This window comes from Salvelinus sp. IW2-2015, linkage group LG4p (assembly GCF_002910315.2).
Source record: "Salvelinus sp. IW2-2015 linkage group LG4p, ASM291031v2, whole genome shotgun sequence".
Taxonomy (NCBI): Eukaryota; Metazoa; Chordata; class Actinopteri; order Salmoniformes; family Salmonidae; genus Salvelinus; species Salvelinus sp. IW2-2015.
The window spans coordinates 21210537-21226351 of NC_036841.1; the positions used below are offsets into that span (position 1 = coordinate 21210537).

At 40.4% G+C, this 15815-nt stretch overlaps 1 protein-coding gene across 7 annotated transcripts in view; it reads left to right on the top strand.

Annotated features, from left to right (window-relative positions):
• The first annotated feature begins 2179 nt into the window (after positions 1 to 2179).
• Positions 2180 to 15815, top strand: part of LOC111960691 (Friend leukemia integration 1 transcription factor) — a 124089-nt gene continuing 110453 nt past the window's right edge. Inside the window, exons 1-5 of one of the 7 annotated variants that reach the window (XM_023982855.1) lie at positions 2180 to 2326; positions 4869 to 4973; positions 12905 to 13116; positions 13472 to 13629; positions 14390 to 14593. In XM_023982855.1, coding sequence (XP_023838623.1) covers positions 4902 to 4973; positions 12905 to 13116; positions 13472 to 13629; positions 14390 to 14593 — 646 coding nt within the window. In that variant the 5' untranslated portion in view covers positions 2180 to 2326; positions 4869 to 4901. Of the gene's footprint in view, positions 2327 to 4868; positions 4974 to 8347; positions 8419 to 8683; positions 9142 to 12904; positions 13117 to 13471; positions 13630 to 14389; positions 14594 to 15815 lie in introns of those variants that run through there. The other 6 variants (XM_023982845.1, XM_023982844.1, XM_023982848.2 and 3 more) reach the window with 6 other exon arrangements.

A 15815-nucleotide genomic window follows, 5' to 3' on the forward strand; every position in this document is an offset into this window, starting at 1 on the left:
TGCCTTTGATTTGACAGCCTGCCCATGCGCAGTCAGTCACGAAACGACCGTTACACCCGACAACGTGTTTCTATGCATGAGCTTAGCTAGCCAACTTTACATCGCCCAGAAGTGTGACCTGGGATTTCTATTGGAGAAGCAGTTTTAGCCTATCTTCATACTGTACTGACTTTGTTCATACCCTACTGTCTTTGGTTACAATTTTATAAATCATATCAGACAGAATAGATGACCTTTTCCTCCAAAATTCATAAACCTCGGGACCATCTCAAATCATATGTTTATATGTGCCAAGTGTCCTATTGAGGGAAGATAGGTCACAATTTGAGTTTGGAGCCTGTTTTGCATTAAATCTTACCAGTGGTGTCCATTACGACATATGACAGAGCTTAAAACAAATTAATTGATGTTTTGAGTTCTTTGATAAGTGAAATATATTCTTCCAGACATTCTCTCAATCAATAGCCTCTTTATCAATAGCCAAATCCTTTACCCATGTTTTAACCATTGAAATATCTTTCTGCATTAGTAATTGAAGATGAGAGTAAATAACTGATACAAAACCTCTGGATGGGAATGTAAAAATCCACTCTATCAGAGGGTACCTATTGGTCTTCTAAAAAGGAAAATTAAGTTACCATATTGGCTATAAACTGTCCCGCTATAACAGTAGCATCAGTCATGAATGCCATTACCCATTTCTGTGATTAGGTTGACTTATATTGCAGATTTCAAAATGTCAAAGTTCCTCACCATTTTAACTGGAACTCCTATAGGTAGACTAGTCAGTCCACTGTTTTCATTTCCTGGTGTCCTGCTAGGATGCTCTTGGATGTGTATGCGTCACCAACTTTACAATGTTGAAGTCATGTGTATGTTTTGTGGGCTTCGTTTTTTAATGATCCCCCACCTGTATGGTTCCACACTTCAGTTATCTGTTACAAAATCAACAGATGCTTAACAGATTATCTTAAAAGAAGGCTACTGGAATATGACTGTAGCCTGTCATGGAACAGAAGGAAACAGTATTGAGAAGTTGAGAACATTGTCAGTTAACGGATGTTAGAATTTCCGGTCATTGTTCTGTAGAAGCACAATCATGTAGCAACTGATGCTATTTCTAATAGGAACACCTTGACCACATCAGTGCACACCAGCCATGGTAATACAATAATCTACCAGCTTTGACCCATAGGCCTAGGCTACAACATGTATCCATTACAGAGTATTGATGCATGGGTTAGGTTTTGTGCAAAACTTATGTAGATAACTGAAAGCTTCTCAATTTCACTTTGGTTGTCCTGCGTTAAATGATGACCTTAATGAGGCTGTAAAATCCTATGCTTGGGCAACTTTTCTCACTGTGAATTGCCCAACATCCTTTGAGGGACTCTTGGGTGGAGGATAAGGGCACTGTGTAGGAAATGAAGTTACTGAACTGAGTGGGGTCAACTGAACAGGAAAAACAAACTCACTGGAGACACGTGTCTCTGTCAGGAGGCCACGAAGCGCGGATCCTGCTATGGCTGCAATTATTCATGCGGGAATTATCACAAGAATATCTGCATTGTTGGAGACATTTCAAACTAAAATAAGAGAAATTTAGATTTTTTAAAAAGGTTTTACATTTAATTCAATCGGACTGTACTGTTATAAATACGTAAAGGGAAATATAACTTATTCCATCAGACATTATGTTATCACTTTCTGTGTTTGAAAATAACACATTATGTTTAACAACAGAAACTGTTTCATATGGTTGATATCAATAAGATCTCATTTGTGGTTTCAAGGTTGACATGATATTTATTTTGATAAAGCATTTTGTTTAAGTTTTGTACAAAAGTTCATTCGATTTCCTGTTGTATTCATAACGTAAACAAAGCCTACATGGACAGGTGTGTAGAAATGCCTATTTATTTTGTCCTAAAAACACTTGGTGGCCGTCAATATCCCACGAAAGGGCTGCGGAAGGACATTAGGCCCTATTATTTTTCCAATTTAAAAGTACCTCTCACTATTTGCCTTTTTTATGGTGCTGTTCCTATTTCCTATAAGATTTCCCTTATTTCATGGTTCATTTGACTTGCAACTCCGGCTCCCTCTCACACTAAACCCAAGGGGAGGTTTTTCACTCACTTCCCATTGGTTGCCGGCTGGCGGCTCTCATCACAGTAACATTCCCATTCATACACCCTGCGCTCCATACACCTTCTCAAAATAACTTACTGTCATCCATGGTAACGACTTTGAATAGACGGGACAAATTATTTAAATTGGGGAATAATTAAACTGAAATAATAGACGACTGACAACATAACGACAGGTGAGTGAGGAAATTACATTTGTAAGATTGCGACTCGTAGGCTATTCTAACCAGCCACAAACCTATGTGTATGCTGTGTGTTTGGTGACCATAAATCAATTCCACTGTTTTGTTACTAATTCTGGATTAATGTAGCCTGCCTTTTCATAAAACTATCTAATTTATCAAGATTCAATGCCAGTCTGCTTTCCATTTAGATTAAACAAATGTTTTGCAGGCTATCATCTGATAAAAATTACATTTAGTTTATTTTTCGTTTACAAGTCATGTTTGTTTTCGTTTACAAGTCATGTTTGTATTAGTTCGTCCTAATATAACTCGCTGTCATGGTTGCTTGATGAGTGAAAACTGTGGTTAGAAAAAAGTGCAAAGATGAGGGGAAATCAGTTCGTTCTCATGTATGATGGATAACAGCAAGCTCTCGTGCAAGGTAATATGCTTAAAATGTAACACTAGAGGCTTCCAGTCCACGGGCTGTCTCAGAGGAAAGTCACTGCAGTTATTCAACAGTCCTCCTGAGCCGCGACTCGGCTAATTGGCTACATATGCGGAATTCTATGCTCGTTCACCATTTAGAAATTGGATGCATTTGGGAAACTTTATGAGGCGAGCCTAACGTTTGCCTACAGGAGCTGAAAATACGAAACATATTGGTCCGCTACAATTATAAATCGTGCCATGATCATAAGCCCCTTGGATAATGTATCAGTAGACGGTGCTGAGGCAGAAATTCAATAACCAAAACATTTCAGCCAAACGTGAAAGGATTCTATAAAATATGTGACTGTGGGCCTATAAAATATATGATCAGACACTAGTCAGTCCGTGTGTTTTACATTTATTTATTTGTTTAGAGATTGCTATAACATGAATTCTGGATGTGTAGTGGTCCATTAGTTTTCATCGTATTTCGAAAATGTGATTATTTTTAACATAATGCCGCTGTGGATTTGGGGGCCCTGCACAATGTATTGTAGGCCTATAGTGACAAGTTCTACTTTACCTTTCGGTATTCCCCGTTTTCACAATGACAGTGAATGTCTCCTGTCAGTGGATGTGAGTCGAAATGAATGAGTCTTTGGCCGCAATCTTTGCACTGACAATAAAAAGTTCGTTTTCATTATCCACTCGTTCTGGAGACCAGTGTTTGTCTCAGTGTAATTTGCTTGATGTTAGGAATGTTAAATGCTGCATGTGCCAGCCTTCTTGATAATTGCACACTGAGGGAACCGCTAAAGACACCGTCCTCGAGCTGCCCTTTCACCCTAGACTTTGTAAACTGCACTTATTAAAGCGAAAAGTGTTTCAATATGTGGTAAGCTTTAGGGAGAAACGTGATGGGGGTTGGGGTTGGGGCTCTGCTGCCCTGCTTTCTCCACATGAGTTGTCTATCGAGAAAGTTAAAGTCAGTCAACCATGGTAGTGGTTCTGGCCATCATGAACAGTGGTATCATGCATGAGAATATGTGATTGGTTGTTAGATTATCATTGCGCCACCAAATATGTGACGAAGGAAACAACACGGCAAGGACGGTCACATGTCTGAATGAATCAAGTCTGTGTCCAATAACTTAGTGGGGCCTATGAACCAAATCTGACCCTATTCCTTATTTCAGTGGAAGTGGTTGCACGGAATGGAACGCAATTCACAAAACCGCAAGGTGCTCGTGCGCGCTCCTGAGATCTCTCTCTAGCTTTTAGTAGGCCTGAAAATGTTTTCAATAATTTACCCTGATATCACAACAGCATGAACAATAGCAAAAGGCTTCCGAAAGTAAAACGTTTTCAAATTGTTTATTTAATTGAAACCACAATATGTGGTCTGAGGCTTGGAGTCTTGGCTAAAAGTCTATATAAATAAATAATTTTACATGAGGGCGAATTGAAAAAATATCTAAACAAAACTCATTTGATAACATCCAGAGGGCAGAAAACTGGACTGTTAGTCTGAAGGGAATATTTTCAGGAGATCACAGCCATTGAAAATGCACAAAAGTTTGCATATTTAATTTAACATAAAAAATGAACTAACAAAAGAGTCAAAGAAGTATGAGTTAATTGATGAATGAAGCTTGAATGCTGGCTGTGTGGATGCTAGTCCATTATGAAGAGAGGTTGTTGATGGTCGAATGCATTACTGAACGAGTGGGCAGGAAAGTTTGTTATTCCAGTGTTACGTCTAGCCCACTGTAGCTCTTTTACCAATAGGAAGCGGAGTCGTTCTTCCACCAATCAGACATAGCTATCATAGCTATTTAGACGTGACATATTGGCATGACATAACATGTATTATTCGCCACACTATAGGCTTTATTTGTCATTACATAATGAATTATTTTCATATGTACTGAACCACAATTGATGATCAATATGCACATTATTATAAGTATTATTATGCACAATATTAGCATATTATGAATATATTTTACTAATCTATTTATTTGTGTTGTTATTATTCTTTTAATGCATTGTTATTTTAGAATATATTTCACTTTTTCAGTTTTTCCCTTTTTTTGTGCTAATATTCCTCTACTCTCCCCAGAGCCCGTTGAACACTGTCGGCCCTCTCGGTTCTATGAACATGTTTCAGACCGTGCCTGACACTTCGTCTTACGTCAAGGTAAGACAACATCGTCTCTTCGAGCAGGTAATTTTGGTGGACGTTCTGGGTCGTCCCTAATTTTATATTCATGAGGATACTTTGCGAATAATTTGCATCTGCTTGTCATTTTTAAAATCTCTATCGGTATGCCTACCCTACGCCTAATATGAGAGGTATCAATAGGTATCATATCAATTAAATCTTGGCACAATTGCCTCTCTCTATTCCATTGTTGTTATCATGTTATAACCGTTCTGCAGAATAGTCCTGTATTCAAACATTGTATGGTAGTCTACTGTATAATGTGATTCTGTTAATCTGTCTGGACATCAAGATTGATTTAATCTCTTTGCCTTCAGTGCGGGACCGGTATAGCGCATTATTATATTCGACATCATGCCGTTTTTGTTCTCTCTCCGCCACAGTCTCAAAGAATGTAAACAAAGCAAATAGTGGACATCTGGTTTTCACGTTTAAAACTCTGTGCATTGAATCACATGGTACAGCGTGTAATTCTTGCAAGCGGACAATGTATAGGCCTTGGGACGATTTGTTTGAAACGAAATATGCATTCCCATTGTTAATCTTATATCCTACATTAAACTGCACAATCTTGGACATGCCATAATCTGACTTTAGGAAACTATCAGTGTACGTGCAGTCGTCATGTTTTATGGGAATGTGTTGTGTGAGTGTATATGCCTTGTCATTGTTCTGCCTGTTGAGTGCTCATCATAACACATAAACATTTCCGCAGGCTATTATGTGAGTCAGGCTGTTTTAAAATAATATTGGAAATGTGATGCCATATATTTCATAGATCATTGGTTGAAGACCAATTGCATATAGGCGGAGCATGTATGCTTTTGAAAATGAACAATTGTGCTTAGTCAAGCCATTCATAATATCTTTATAATCCAAATATTCAAAGAGTGACTTGTTATGTTTTGGCGACTTATTTCCCTTTGCATATAAGGGCTCTTTTCATACAGTCATAACGTTTGTAGCGCTCTGCAGAAAGACTTAATTTTCACTGGCCACATTGCTTGAGTCCTCTGAACAATCCCCGATTTGTTTTGGGAGACTTGAACAGCAAGGAATGTTTGAGGAGAGAATGTGTTTTGAAATGACCCTTTCTGCTCCCTAAATAAGACAAAACGGCAATGACTAGGAAACCAATCCAAGAACCTGTGCAAAGTACTCTTTGGTTAACCACTGAATGCTTAAGATTCCTTAAGCAACCCACATTTCAGACAAAGTAGGTCAGGTCAATGAATATCGCATTGCCCTCGTTTTAATCGAAACCTTCATTTAATTATTCTGCATTTCGGGGCAAGATATTGGTTAGAATGTGAACCAGGCACGCCTCAAGGCACATTTTAAATAAATATGCTGCTTCATTCAAGCGAATCCATGGTCTAGCATTTGTTTTGTTTGGTTAAGGCCAGGCGAGACTCGAGCTCTCCAATAAAAATAAATCTCAAATTAATTATGGCCCCGAGCAAGGGACCAGACAGTTAGGTCTTGTATGCTGCAGAGTATTTTACTTGTTTTTTTCTTTTTGCCGAGAGAGGGAAGGGGCTTACCAGAACTCTGAAGTCTAATGAACAGTCTTACACGGCCTATCCATATCTATGGCTATGTAGGCCTAGTGGTTCAAATAATAGGCCAAAAAGGTTTGTCACATAAATTAATTTATAGAAGTGGTTTTTAGTAGGCCTAACGTTAGTTTGTTTGGTCTTTTATGAATTAATATTTGTTCACGAATAATATAAACCAATGCCTCTTTCAGTAGGCTAATAATCTTGACTAATAATGATGATGAAAACCTATAATAATACCGGCATAATCATCGCCGTTATAATTTACTCTTGGATCATTTGGTTACATTATGGAGATGTTTAGGCCTATATAGGCTATTCTTGCGCACTTGTAAGCAAGTGAAGTTGTAAAGTGCTGTAAATTCACGATGAGCAAAAGGGCAACAATTTAAAAACTGAAACTAACCTAAGTAGTATCCACCCACTTCTTGTATTGTCCAATGGAGGAGCTATGGCTTCCCACAGCTCGTGGTAAGAAATGTCTGGCTGTCAAGTTCCAACGTCAAGCCAGATGTTCTGTGGTTCGCTGTATAAACCAACTTGCATCTGTTTATTGGCCTCCGAAAATGTTTGTTACCACTGTATTCATTATGGCCTTGGCGGGTCCCGGGATAGCTTTTCTCTCTTAGCATAAACCTACATGTTTCGTGCGTAATGGCGTGAGTAATTTGATTAGCGATAGCCTAGCTCTTACTTAGTCTTTAGTTTTTTTAGTGATTTGCCTCGGTTACTGTGCCTCTATGACCAACTCAATCAATATTGCCAGGTGATTTCAGAGTTTGGTCACATTATTCCACAAGTAACCTCAGGTGTCAACAAATCACACAAGATTGTGTTAGCGTTCTGGAAATAGGCCTACTTATATGGTCCATAAAATGACAGTCGTTCACTATTAGGCATACTAGTCAATAGGCTACTTAAAATAATAAACATCTATTATTTTCTAAAAGTTAAGCCCTACCATTGCCCTCTGCTATTGCAAACGGGTCTAACATGGATGGAATCTATAATGAATATTATACCATTACATCATTCGCCCTACTTTTATTTTGAACGAAAATTAACGAAATCCAATACAAAACCAAAACAGTGGAATGTTGAATTAGAAAAAGGTACGGCCACTAAATAGTTAAACAAGGTGTCTCCCTTAATTACACGAAGCTGAACTGGCCTCAGGCAGGAGAAGCCTTGACCCCAAGCAGGATCCAGATGTGGTGGTCTCGAGGGGGCCTCTCCCGCAACAGACCCCCAAGTCGAGAGCAGACAGGCCGGTCCGTCTGTCAGTCGCAGCGGCGCAGGCTGGGTTTGGCCGCTCTGTGGCCTTGCCGCTCCCTCAGGCAGAGCCCTATTGGTCTGGTCACGTTCAGAGCTGGCTCCATGTCTAGCATCTGCGCTGAAATTGTGTCTGAATTGATGAGGGCAATTTCCAAAGGTAGAGGAAAAATGTTTGGGGGTGGGGACAGGGGATGTTTGTCCATGGCTCCAGTAACCTAAGGAAGAAAGTAGTTCAACTATAGCCTAGGCCTAATAATAAATTAATAATACTAATAATAATAATAGAAGCCTATGATAATGTAATAACATGTAATAGCAATGTAATAACATCTAATGGGAGTAGGTATACTTCATCATTACATTAATGAAAACCACACACATTTATTCATGAACTAAACTCCAAACATATTAAGAGAGGGGGTTCCCCTTTGCAATATTTGGAAATATAAGCCTACAATCCATCATAATTCCCTACTGTGTTGGATAGCAGACGCACACGTGTAGAGCGGACCTTGATCTGGGGCGCTGCGTGCTTGGATGTTATTAATGGTGTTTCAGGAAAACGTCACTGAGGCTGGGAAGGCTATAACAAAGAGCATCAACCCTTGCCACAGGTAGTTCAAGTTCGTATTCCTCTTGGTTTGATTTACAGTTCATTTCGTCAGCACTCTCGAGGAAAACATCTGTCTGCTTTGAAAGTGAAACTCTATTTTATATCTCCATCTCGCAGTGGAAACGCGAATATAAGATGTTAAAAGAGCAGGGGATGAATTAGGCTAAAGTAAAATCAAGAAAAAAAATGGACGCATTGCATTAAAAGCAATGAGGAGATTATAAAACATTATGGAATCACATAACAGTCTATACCAGTTTAAATTATTACTTTTTCATTGGCAAATGAATTTAACATAATACATGTATATTGATGGAATTGTTGAAACAAACTCATTCGCCAGTGTCTGTGACGTTTGTATAAAAAATGACACAAATGCAGCCTACATCAACATATGCATAACGCTGGCAACCATTCTGTAAATATTTCAGAGTAAAAACATTAACAGCGGGGGGAACACGCAATTGTTTTCCCTGCTTATCTCTTTGGGACAAGTATCCTGCTTTTTGGAGCTGCAATGAAGGCAGGGCTTGCAGTGACACACATAGCTTCCTTCTCAAAAGCGGTGACTTCACTTCCCAAATGTAGAGAAAAAAAACCATCCGGTTAACTGTCTCTTTCTCTCTGCGACATATCGGGGGCTGGAATTAATTCAGGAGCGTGTCATGTTTGGAATATTGTTGGGGTTCGCTGAAAATTGCGCAAAATGGACGGAACTATTAAGGTAAGGGTGGAAGACTGGGTGTACGAATTTGTGAGAGCTTTGCTTTTCGGAGTTGCGCCTCCTTTTATCATGAGTTGCTATGTCTGTGAGCAGTAGCCTACAATGTTGGGCAATGAACGGCTTTTTATTTTGCTCCGAAAGCGGTAACCAGATGTCCTTATTTTTTCCTCTTCATCCCGAAGTTTCCCTTTCCTTTAGGAAACTTTGAAAGGGAAAATAAGCTTTGGTTGGATAAGAAACGTTTAGACTCGATATATGCTTTCAATGTTGGAACGAGCGCGTAGATGCACATCTGCAAATCAACAAAGTGCTCATTTTATTCAGTGGAAAGTATGTATTACATAACAAATTGGAGAACAATTATTTTCTCCAGTTGAAATAGTGTTGGCTAGGGATTACGCAATATGTAGGCGATATATGGCTATGCGGTTAGATGAACGTGCGTTTCTTTGTAAGGTATGGTGTGTCAAAGATGTGGCTGCGCAATTGTGGTGGCACGGTGCCCGGGGATCCTCTCACAGTTCATGGTTCAAAACGTTACTGATGGTGTTTTGGTGGCGTTTATTATTCAGGCTGTACAAGGAAGTAGAATCCATGCGTAAAACCATACATTTTTTACGCATATTTTCCGTTGTAAAACGAGTGTTGAACACACATTTTTAATAGCCTTATCAATAGCCAAAATGTAATTTGGAAATATCACGGAGTGATTTAGAAGCGAAAACTGCGAATCTCCTTCTTGTAATTCATGAATAACAAAAGGCTCACAGTCTTACCTGGGTAGTTATACTTAAATTGAACACAAAAGGTCATTCATAATAGGGAGCGCGCATATTTTAGTCTTGAGGGACGGGTATTCAAGCGCAGTCCTCCATGTATTGAATTTCCAGATGCATGGCCATGCAGATGTTTGATGGTTAGGTCACTGCATTTCGCACCACGGTATTGTGTCTGGACTTTGAGTAGACATAGCCGATTGTCAAATATAGTTATTCTGCTCTTATTTCTAACTAACTGGACTATTATAATACCCATGGAAACGTATCGTTCTGCCAATGTGTTTTCTTTGGATGTTAAAATAAGCGGGGTTGTGGGGTTGAAGTGGCGGCTGGGTGTGGTGTAAGTTTTGGAACAGTATAAGCGTTGACTGCACAGAAAAATTGAATTTATATTAAATCATTTTTACCTGATTGGTTTGTGATTGATTGTTTAATACACAAACATGCACAAATAGAAACATTTAGGTCTTGTGAAATGATTGTTAATATTCTGCTAAATTGTGATGATGTATAACAATGATGACTATATAACAATAATATAACAACAATAATGACTATATTAGTATGAATGTATCAGGACTGTGCATGTATCCGTGTGTATATTTGATTGACTACAAACTGTATTCAGACTTTACTCATCAAAAGGGGGGGGGGGGGGGGGTTATCGAGCCATGAGAGCTTCCTGTTCTGCACAATCTGGTTTCCTGACAGGTTTCCCTTTCCTCCTCAAACAAAGGGCAGGAATGCCTCCTGAATCGCATGCTGATGGGTGTGTGTGGAGGACACAATAGACGTGTGCAGTCTGGATGGAAGTGGTGTACTGGGTACTGGCACTTGGTACTGGCACGCATCGTGAGGCATTTGTGAGCCAGGCCGTTTGGCTGTAAGGCATCTGTGGTGGCCCAGGCACGTGGCAACTTCCACTGTCACAGTTTCCCAAGAAGACTTTAGGAAGACCTGTTAGTTTATGAATGAGGGTTGTGAACAACATTAACCTATGTTGAGTTGATAATGGCATCATATGGTACCACCTAATTATTGATAAGTACTGTAAATCATTTAGAGAATGCAAGACTTGGAGTGCCTTTCTTTTTGTTCCCAGTGAATATTATTTTGTAGTCTACTTGAATAGCCTACGTGGGAAGGGATGTCAGCACAAGATGTTCAGGAGAGAAGAATGTAGATCAATGAATGTAGATAAATGAACTGTATCTCTGTCGCAACCTTACCATTGGCAGTGTGTGTGTTCCACATTGATACAGAACACACATTTCAAATAGACTCAGACTGGTGTGTTATATTGTCTGTTTGGAAGTGCATACACTCACATTATTTTTAAAACCTGTAATCTTGATAGGCACATGCTGATATGTCAGTGTAAATGTAACGTGCAACAGCCATAACAGCAGAGCTGCCCTTATCAGGAGACATTGAGACATTCCCTCACTGCTCTCAACATATCATCCCCAGACCAGGCTAGCTTCTGTATAGACTTCTCTGATAGGGCATATGGCTACCAGACTGCTAGTGTGCAGCTATGATGGTTTGACTGATGAAATCACTGGCACATCTGTCCAACTCTGAGGGCATTATCAGATGCTGTCACAAAGTATCATCCATCCAGCCCTCCCAATTAATGGCCTCAAAAGCTGTCACCTTGGTCAGTTTAGAACCGTTGGCACATCACAGACACATACAGTCAGTGTTAGTGAATGTACTTTGTAGCATTAGTATGCTGAAACGTACTGTACGTGAATATAATATGTGTGTTCTTCTGATTAGCGGTGAAGAGAGAAATCCCCGTCCCAAGATAGACATCTCAGGAAATGAGTACACAGGCTGTAAACAGCAGACTGGCCACTGCATGTATCACTGCAACTCTGCTTCACTTTTTCACTTGTTAGGACTCATTGGCTCCGGTTAAGGGCTTGTAGTAAGTAAGCATTTCACCTGTTGTATTCGGCGCATGTAACAAATACAATTTGATTCGATTTTTGAAATCTAGCCCTTGTAGCCTTTTTGATCCATGTTTGCTATTTCGTGAACAGTCAGACGTGTTTTGATGCGTACATACAGTACTTTGTTCTTCGACGGGGGAAGAACTGTGCTAATGGCACATCTTTGTCTTGATCTAGGATGTTATCTTTGAAAATATCTATAATCCCTCAGGATTACAGATATCTGTCTAATCTGTGACATCAGATGCTACCAGATCAGATGTGTGTCAGACATGAGCCTAATCCTTGAAACAGCTTAACTGTAATGACTCTAGATCAGTTTGTCTCTGTTGCTGCTGCTTTGTTTCACTAAAATGTGTCATTGACAGAGCTGAGGCAAGGCAGGCCTCACCAGCTCCTTCATTCATAGTAAACAGAAGTTTTAAAACTGATTTAGCTAAAAGGCTGCCACAGTCTATACAGGCAGAGCCGTTTACCTGTATATCTCATAAATAGTGTACATCTCTTTGGCTCTGTGTATAGGTTGTTGTATGTCAGATCATTGGAATAGCAAGTATTGTATTCCCATTAGCCCATATACATCTCTGGCAATGATAGATCTGATATGTTTTCCATGCATCAGTTACCAGACATGAGACAGAACACGTGGACACAGACAGAGGAGAATTCCAGGGGAGCCACTGTAGAACTGACCCCCTTGCTGTTCCTGTTGATTCTTCAGCTGCTGTTCCTTCTCTGTGGAAGGAAAACGCAGACTAGATCTTGTTGTGCGTAGTAGTCATCAGGACTTTAGTCATGTTTGAAGTCATGGTAACATCAACAGGAAGCTGTAGTTGCTACATAGGCCCAATCACTGTATACACAAACCACTTAGGATGCCAGATTGCGATATGACACATAACTGCACATAATTACTGTAAACAAAATGTATCTACAACAAGTGAGAGATTGAAGTTGTGAGATCACAGGTTCTCTCTGTTGTTCTAGAGGTGCCCCGCTATAACCTGTTCCTCCTCTGACCTGCAGGAGGCACTGTCAGTGGTGAGTGAAGACCAGTCCTTGTTTGAGCCTCCTTACGCTGCTGCTGCCCCTCTACCCAAGACAGACATGACTGCATCTGGCACACAGGACTACGTCCAGCCCCACAAAATCCACCCATTACCCCCTCAGCAAGAGTGGATTAACCAGCCAGTCCGAGTGAGCGTCAAGAGAGAGTATGACCACATCAATGGATCCAGGTATGTTCAGCAGTATGCACAGTCCATCTCACTAGACTCCAGCTCTTATGTCTTGTCGCTGTATGTCTTTGTCTCTGCTGATTTGAGTTGATGTTCCCTAGATTAGTCTATATTCAAAAGGATAGTTGATCATAACAATTGTTTGTGCACAGTTAAATATGATTTTTGTCCACCTGCAGAAAGTGAGCTGTTCGTCTACCACTAACTCACCTGACACTTAAATTTCATTGGGCTATCTCAAGCTCTGCTCCATTGGCCCTGTGGTTGGTCTATATTGCAAACCATTTTCATCTGCTTAGAGCCAATATAAAGATGTCTTGTCTCTCGCTGATACTGACACTGTGTGTCTGTGCAGCAGGGAGTCCCCAGTGGACTGCAGTGTGGGGGTTAAATGCAATAAGCTGGTGGGGGGCAATGACACATCTCAGATGAGTTACGGAAGCTACATGGACGAGAAGAACGCTCCGCCCCCCAACATGACCACCAATGAGAGGAGAGTCATCGTCCCCGCAGGTAACAATGACTTCTATAATATAAACCACATGGTATTTCTTTATAATGAATGAAAATCACATATTGTTTTTTCTTTATTTCCGATGTTATTAATTGCTCAATACCTAGACCTATAAGTACTATGACTTTACATTCCAGGCTGTGAGAAAGGTTTATTTCTTAGTCGTTTTTCTTCCGAGTCAAATGGAGGGCCTATAAACATGCTATTAATTGGCATACATTTTCTGATGTTGTAGAGATGTTTTTATTAGCCCCGGGTGTATTTAGCTGGGTCACGGGTGAAGGCTCTTTGATGCTTTTGTTAGTAATGTTTTAGCTTGCTCATGGGAGTATGACTAAAACACGTACAGGCAACAGAGGTCTGTTCAGTCAAAGAGCTCTTTACATTGGCAAATTGATTCACATATTACAGAGTATTATTTATGAGGGATAAATGCTTTGGGAAACACTCTCTGTCAGTCTTGGAAGAGATTGATGGTACATCAGATATACTGTAGAATAGATGCAGGTGTATGATTTCACTCCATCAAAGTATTACATAGGCTACACAATCTGGGAAAGGATGGGTCAGATACATTCATTGAAATATGGATGAATGAATAGCTAGATAAATAAACAAGTGAAAATAACGATTGGGTACATTAGCCATAATTTGGAAATAATTATGAGACCAAAACTTGAAATGCATTCTCAATCACAGTGAAAAGAGTAGATTGTCCCGTGCTGTATACACTGCCTCTGTCTTCTTGTCTTCCTCCAGATCCGTCGCTGTGGTCTCAGGATCATGTCCGCCAGTGGCTAGAGTGGGCCGTCAAGGAGTACGGCTTGCTGGAGATGGACACGGCCATGTTCCAGAACACAGACGGCAAGGAGCTGTGTAAGATGAGCAAGGACGACTTCCTCCGACTGACCACCATGTACAACGCTGAAGTCCTACTCTCTCATCTCAATTACCTCAGGGAAAGTAAGTTCTGGCAGCCATTTGAATTGATCTATACTGAACAAAAATATAAACACATCATGTGAAGTGTTGGTCCCATGTTTCAGGAGCTGAAATAAAAGACCAGAGAAATGTTCCATAAGCACAAAAAACGTATTTCTCTCAAATTTTGTGCACAAATTTGCTAACATCCCTGTTAGCGAGCATTTTTCCTTTGCCAAGGTAATCCATCCACCTGACAGGTGTGGCATATCAAGAAGTTGATTAAACAGCATGGTCATTACACAGGTGCACCTTTTTCTGGGGACAATGACAGGTCACTCTAAAATGTGCAGTATTGTCACACAACACGATGCTAGAGATGTCGCAAGTTTTGAGGGAACGTGCAATTGGCATGCTTTTTGTCAGAAATGTCCACCAGAGCTGTTGCCAGAGTATTGAATGTTCATTGCTCTACCATAAGCTGTCTTGTTTTAGAGAATTTGGCAGTATGTCCAATCGGCCTCACATTCGCAGACGTCGTGTGGGCGAGCGTTTTGCTGATGTCAACGTTATGAACAACGTCTTCTCCCAAGTGGCTCAGCGGTCTAAGGCACTGCATCTCAGTGCTAGAGGCGTCACTACAGACCCTGGTTCAATCCCGGGCTGTTTCACAACCGGCTGTGATCGGGGGGGTTTGGCCGGGGTAGGCCGTCATTGTAAATAAGAATTTGTTCTTAACTGACTTGCCTAGTTAAATAAAGGTTATGTATGTATATATATATGAACAGCGTGCCCCATGGTGGGGGTATGGGCAGGAATAAGCTACGGACTATGAACACAATTGTTTTTTATCGATGGCAATTTGAACGCACAGAGATATCGTGATGAGATCCTGACAATGCCTATTGGCATGCCATTCATCTGCTGCCATCACCTCGTTTTACCATGATAATGCACGGTCCCCTGTATATAATTCCTGAAAGCTTCAAATGTCTCAGTTCTTCCATGGCCTGGATACACACCAGACATGTCATCCATTGAGCATGTTTTGGATGTTCTGGATTGACGTGTACGACAGCATGTTCCATTTCCCGCCAATATCCAGCAACTTCGCACAGCCATTGAAGAGGAGTGGGATAACATTCCACAGGCCACAATCAACAGCCTGATCAACTCTATTCGAAGGAGATGTGTCGCGCTGCATGAGGCAAATGGTGGTCACACCAGATACTGACTGGTTTTCTGATCCACACCCCTACCTTTT